General features: G+C 42.7%; 1 protein-coding gene across 1 annotated transcript; it reads right to left on the bottom strand.

Moving 5' to 3' along the window:
* Positions 1-40: 40 nt before the first annotated feature.
* LOC148687115 (uncharacterized) lies at positions 41-5,731 on the bottom strand. The gene is made up of 3 exons (XM_088664253.1): positions 5,361-5,731; positions 2,123-2,253; positions 41-1,202 (listed from the first exon to the last, which is right to left on the bottom strand). Exons 2-3 carry the CDS (start codon positions 2,138-2,140, stop codon positions 609-611), a joined length of 612 nt encoding a protein of 203 aa, XP_088520379.1. The 5' UTR covers positions 2,141-2,253; positions 5,361-5,731; the 3' UTR covers positions 41-608.
* Positions 5,732-6,984: the final 1,253 nt, after the last annotated feature.

Here is a 6,984-nt window from a genome sequence, read left to right as displayed (position 1 = left end):
ATGTAGGTTTCGCTTTCCTTTGGAACGAGGGACAGACTTCTTTTTTTTGCCAAATCATTTTTATTTATTTTACAATAATTCTTTCCAATACAATCTCTCCTCTTATATAATATTTTGGCTTTTTACGACCATGACTTCGTTCAAACCTTCCTTATGATTTTCATTTTTCAATTCTTATTTCTGCATTTTCACTATTTAACCATTGCTTTTTTACCATAACCTCCAAAATATATCCTTAAAATTTCATTTCTACAATGATTTTTAAAATATATTTTCTTACAAAGCTTCTTGCAGTCCTACCAACGTATTTAATTGAGTACAATTGTCTTTCAAATAATTTACAAAGTTAGTCCAATCTTTGACTGTGGCGTCTTATCCTGGGCTGGAGGTTCACTGGGGACACTGGAGTCTAGTTTGCTGTGAACGGGACTCTCCACTGAGTGGGTTTCCTGCAAATACGCCTTTCTCTCACAGATGTTGGGGTTCTACCAGATGTTTTCCTCACCCACAATGCACACATCCTGCTCCTTAGCAGTGCCAGGAATTGTCTGCACTGTGATTTCCCAGGGGGATCTGCAACGTCCTCCACGAAAAAGGGGTTCATCCTCCTACTCCTTGACTGGGTGGGCTTTCTGCTGAAACTCCGTTCTCTTATGAATGATGGGCTTTGGCCTGATGGGTTCCCCATAGACAATGCACAGGTCTGGCTCCTTGGAAGTATCAAGCTTCATCATCTTGGCTGTGGCATCAACAACGGTCTGGGTTGGAGTTTTACTTTGGACACTGGAGTCTCCTTTGCTATGAACTGGACCCTCCCCTGAGCTGATTTTCTGCAAACGTGCCTTTCTCTCGCTTGTGTTGGGGAACTGCCAGATGTTTTTCTCACCCACAATGCACACATCCTGCTCCTTAGCAGCACCAGGAATTGTCTGCACTCTGATTTCCCAGGGGGATCTGCAACTTCTTCCGTAAAGGGGTTCATCCTCTTCCTTCTCGACTGGCTGGGCTTTCTGCTGACCCTCCGTTCTCTTATGGATGATGGGCTTTGCCCTGATGGATTCCCCATAGACAACGCACAGGTCTGGCTCCTTAGAGGTATCAAGCTTCATCATCCTGGCTGTGGCCCAACTGGGCTCCTTGCAACCTTTTTTGTAGGCGTGGGTGTCCTCGGCTTCATCTCCTGGCTGCCACTTTTTCTTTGCCTGTTTGGGAAAGTAGATTGTTTGAAATAAGGAATATTGAGAAAGAGGAGGGTACTTTTGAGTGCCGCATATGTACCCTGGATTTCTGACACTCCCTGTATTATTGTTTTATGAAAATAGCTCACAATATAATATTTCCTTCATGATGCTCACCTACACAAGGGAATAGGAATCTTGGCCACTTAGTTTAGTACTGTCTGGATTGAACCAGCAACCTTTTGCAATGCAGGGCTGAGGCCGGTTAGGGCAGGCATCCCCAAACTGCGGCCCTAGCTAACAGGACCAGTGGTCGGGGAAGATGGGAATTGTTGTCCAAAGCATCTGGAGGGCCGAAGTTTGGGGATGCCTGGTTTAGGGCTTTAAAGGTCAGCACCAACACTTTGAATTGTGCTTGGAAATGTACTGGGAGCCAATGTAGGTCTTTCAAGACAGGTGTTATATGGTTTGGGCGGCCACTCCCAGTCACCAGTCCAGCTGTCGCATTCTGGATTAGTTGTAGTTTCCAGGTCACCTTCAAAGGTAGCCCCACGTAAAGCACATTGCAGTAGTCCAAGTGGGAGATAACTAGACTTATATACATGTTGACTTATATACATGTGTGCATGTATTTTAATTTTTTCGCCCTCCCACGTTGGTTAAGGTTGCTCATAACAGCCGCGCTCCTATGTCGCCCCCCGATTTGTTCCATAAAAGGCCCAGAGCAATAATCATGCGGCAGCTTGTAAATTTGGGCTTCCCCGCCATTCCTGTCCAGATTCCACCCTGCAAGCTTTCTGGATTAACTATAAATCTGAGGGAGAGAATCGAAATCATTAAAATGGACTCAAGACGCACACAAATGGAAAGCTCAGATCCGCGCCCACGACCCTCTCTATCTTAATCACCAACTAAAAAATAAAAAGGAATCCGGCCAATGTTACCATTCCCAGATGTGCCATCCTAGAGAAGGGAACTTTCGGACGAAGCGTCACAAACTCCAAAGAGGCTGATTGGCTAAGGTCCTGATGTCACTCTGGAAGCACCGCCTTCACTATGGAGGGCAGGAACCTACCTGTGTGAAAAGATAACAAGAAATGACTAATGAGTGCAAAACAGTTGCAGCACCAATACCAGGCTGAATTGTTAATATTAGAAAATCCACAAATGTTACGTGTTTCGTTGGTTCAATGCATTTCATTACCTTGTGGGATTAATTATGTCTTCATTTGATAGAATTAATCTTTTAGGGCTGTCTGGCAAAGGCCAATAACAACTAATAAAACAGGTTAAATAAAATATACAAATATTACCTGCATGGTAGGCAGCAGTATGGAACAGCAGAAGCCTTTGCTTGTTTACTCATGAGTAAGTTCAGGGGATGTCTTATTTCTTATTAAGTATGGTACAGTTTAACCTACAAGGATCAGATTTAAGGTGCTGGTTTTGACCTTTAAAGCCCTATGCAGCCTAGGACCCTCGTACCTACGGGACCGCCTCTCCTGGTATGCCCTGCGGAGGACCTTAAGGTCCATAAATAACAATACGCTGGAGATCCCGAGCCATAAGGTGGTTAGATTGTGCTCAACTAGAGCCAGGGCCTTTTCAGTATTGGCCCCAACTTGGTGGAACGCTCTCACACAGGAGACTAGGGCCCTGTGGGGTTTGACGTCTTTCCGCAGGGCCTTTGGCCTGGACTCAGTCTGACCCCTATGTTTTCCTCCTTTATGGTTTTGACTTGGGCCTTTTTAAAAATGAGGCTGCATTTAAAAATTTAAATGTAAACTGTATTTTAACCTGTATTTTAATTGTTTTTCTTTCTTTATGTCTTATTGTAATTTTACTGGTGTCAGCCGCCCTGAGCCCAGTTTCAACTGGGAAGGGCGGGATATAAATAAAAATTTATTATTATTATTATTATTAGGTTAAACTGCCTATCACTATGGCTTATTTTTGGGGTATGGCTTATATTCCTTGAATGCTTAAAAATCCTGCTATGGCTTATTTTATGGCTACATCTTATTTTCGGAGAAACAGGGTACACAGGAAGGGGGGGGAAAGAGACCCAGAACAAATGTGTCAAGTTCTTATATAGACATTTTAAATTGCCCGCCCTGAAGTCCAAGACCACTCCCCAGACACTTCACACCTACATCACAGAGAAGGCGATCCTGCCTGGCAAGTTACCTGTTAATGGTCATTTGACTGGATTACCTGGGGAGCCTGGCCAGTCTTTTGTAATGATAAATACTTAGTTCCTGAGCCAGGTCACAGGTTCACACCCTATTCATATCTTAAATGGGCCCATAAGACAGGATTTGTGAGGAAATACACAATGGGGAGGTTTCCCACTTTGACCTTGCAGAGAAATATTTGAGGTCAATTTGTTCAGGACATTTTTCTGTGGAGTTTCAGACGTGGTTTATATTTACAGTTATGAACATTTATTTATCATATATATATATATATATATATATATATATATATATATATATATGATCTTAAAATTCTCATAACAGTGGTTTTATATTTTAATTTTGTACTGTGAACCGCCCCGAGACCTCCAGGTATAGGGTGGTGTTATAAGAATTCTAAGGTGCCAAATATAAAATAAACGTTCATAAATGTACAAGGAGAAGGGGACGACAGAGGATGAGATGGTTGGACAGTGTTACTACGAACATGAGTTTGACCAAACTGCAGGAGGCAGTGCAAGACAGGAGTGCCTGGCGTGCTCTCTGGTCCATGGGGTCATGAAGAGTCGGACACGACTAAACGACTAAACAACAACAAATGTACAAGGCGAACACTTACACAAGTATATAAACCACGTGTCTGAAATAGTACAGGAGAGTAATCCTGAAGCCATTTTGACTCCCCCAAATTGACCTCAAATATTTCTCTGCAAGGAGGAAGGAAATGGGAAAGGCTTCCCATTGTCTCTTTGCTTGCAAATCCAGTCTTCAGGGCATATTTGTGTATGAATAGGGTGAGCATGTGACCTGGATTTAGGATTTAAAGTATTTACCATCACAAAAGAATGGCCAGGCTGCCCAGCTAATGCAATCAGTGACCACTTAGTATTTTGGCAGGCAAGATTTCTGCTGCAGGCTGCCTCCTTCTGTGATGTATGTATGATGTTTTTTTGGGGAGATGTCTTGGGCTACAGGGTGAGCAATTTCAAACTTCTATATAAGGGCTTGCACACAATTGTTCTGGCTTCCTCCTCCCTCCTGCATGTGGGGAGTGGGGACCATAGCTGCCAAGTTATCCCTTTTTTAAAGGGATTTCCCCTTATGCTGAATAGGCTTCCTCGCGAGAAAAGGGAAAACTTGGCAGCTATGGTGGGGACCCTGTTGCAACAGTTTAATAAAGGACTCTATATGGGCTCTTGGATACCCCCTAAGGGAAAAGGAGCAGGTTTTGTCTTATAACAGCGGTATATTAACAACAATAATAATAATTGGCTCCAGCCCACCCCTTCAGACAGGCAGTGGTGAATTCAGAGACTTTCCTTCTTCATCTCAAGCCCCTTCACTGTCCCACTTGGGTGTTTGTTCAGCTAAAGGGGGCCAGGTGTGTATGTGGGAAGTGCAAAGGCTGCTGGGAATTGGAGTTCACAGAAAAACAAACTGTGCCAGGGAGGAAGAGTGATCTGAAAAGAGAAATTAAATAGCAGAGAGAGAAAGATCCTCTTTTCCCCTCTTGCATTTGCATTTAATAGCTTTCTTGTTGTGTTTTTCAAAAAAATGGTGGCTTGGTTTCACATATTGTCAACAGAATAACATCAACTTTTGTGGTTTCCTAAAAAAATATATTTTTGACCCTGATAATATGTTAGCTTGGCCATGAACTAGTCCAGCATTCTGTTTTCCACAGTGGCTAAATCAGATAGCTCTAGAAAGACCAATTACTGGACTTCGAGAACCCAGAATCTGTGGGGATGTTGAGCGGTAGGAGAGGATGTATTAAATATTGTCCCTCCTCACTCATGCTGGTGAGAAAGCCATCAGAGCCCATTCCCTTGCAGATTGCTGGAAGCAAGTTGATTTGTTAGAATCCTTTACATTAAGTAAGCAACCCAGGCTGGCTTGATCCTGGTAAGTTTCCCCTTAGTATTTCCCTCTTAAAATAACAACAACAAAAACACGACAGTCTTATTTAAGAGTAAAGTTTACTTACCCTGTGGCTTCTATCCTCTGTAAGGATGAACCATGTGCTGGTGGCTAAGGGCCAGAAGAGAAAGTCTGAAAGGGGAGATGACCATGTGCTCAGCCCTTTTAAAGTGTCTGCTAAGGCCACACCCACCTACCTGGTCACACACAAGGGGAGGGGGCTCCAGAACAGGTATGGCAGGAAGTCCTCCCTGCCTGGAGCCGCATTCCTCTGTGGGTCCATTCCAGGCAACAGGAATTTTGCTTCAGTGCAAAATAAAAAAAATTCCTTCAGTAGCACCTTAAAGACCAACTAAGTTTTTATTTTGGTATATTGGTATTATTTTGCTTCAGTGATAATACATCCCACATGCTCCTTTCTCCTTTCTCAGGCAATACAACAGACACTTATATACACAAATTTTATTCAACCACCCAGAGTCCAAGCTTGACACGTAGGTTCTGGAAACTCTCCTTTGTCTGCAGTCATCTCATTGGTGTGGCAATAAGACAGTTCCACAAGTCCCTATTGCACAAAAGGATACTTCTTTACCCCATGCGCTTTGTCCTTGCTTGGAATTTCTCACGCTGGGACAGCTTTAGGCCACTCTGGTTGCCTCTTCATCAGACGGACAGGTTCCTTTCTCACCAACCCAAAGTCCTCAGTTAGTTGATTGAGCCAGGCTAAGATCCTTGAAATAATTTGCCGCCTGCAGCTAATAAAGAGAAGCCCCGACAGTTTCCACAATCCGTTCTGTCACTATATATATATATATATATATATATATATATATATATATATATATATAATTAGAGAGAGATTGAAACAGATAAAAATCCTTCCAGTAGCACCTTAGAGACCAACTAAATTTGTCATAGGTATGAGCTTTCGTGTGCATGCACACTCCCTCAGATACACTGAAACAGAAGTCACCAGAGAGATTGATAATTTTGGCATCCCTAAAGTCTGCTGGGATCTCCTCTCTCTCCCAGATTTTTAAACGAGTTTTGGAGTATGCCAGCTTTCAGTGTTTCACAGAACACTTCATCAGCGCGCACAAGTTCATTAGAAGCTCTTTTAAAACAAAACAAAACCCAACACATTGTTTTAAGATGTTTGCTTTATATATTTAAGAGTAGCTATACATGTCCCACACTTCCATTGTAAAAAAAAAATGTTTGGGGTGGCTCATAGCATATGAAACTAAATATTAAACATATTAACTAAAAAAGGAAATTTGCACAAGTCTTCCTTGGTTTCACAGAACAAATTGCCTAGGCCTGCCCTAGCACATCTCTGAGACATCTGCTCAAAAATATTGTCAAATCCTCTTTCAAAGCCCATCTCAGACGGTGCCCTACATTCCATCAGGGCTCTTATTATGTTCTGACGGTATTAGGAGAAAACATTTTTTCATTGTGTCCAATTTTCTCTGTACGAAGTAACAGGAGAGCTTCACCTGCTGGATTTCCTCCTGTAGGGGCAGTATTTAAAAGTGTAGCTGCCCTGCCAGAAAATAAATACCAATCCTAGATGATTAAAACCTAGGATCACCCCCCTCCTCTCTCTTTTAAGGCAAAGTATTTCTCACGCCTTTAACGGCTATGTCGCAGGCAGAAATCCATCTGGAGCAAAGCTTCACCTGTGGAGT

The sequence above is a fragment of the Zootoca vivipara genome, chromosome 2 (genome assembly GCF_965207765.1).
Source record: "Zootoca vivipara chromosome 2, rZooViv2.hap1.1, whole genome shotgun sequence".
NCBI classification, from domain to species: Eukaryota; Metazoa; Chordata; class Lepidosauria; order Squamata; family Lacertidae; genus Zootoca; species Zootoca vivipara.
The sequence above is the reverse complement of the archived record's forward strand: the minus strand, read 5'-3'. Positions and strand labels throughout refer to the sequence as shown.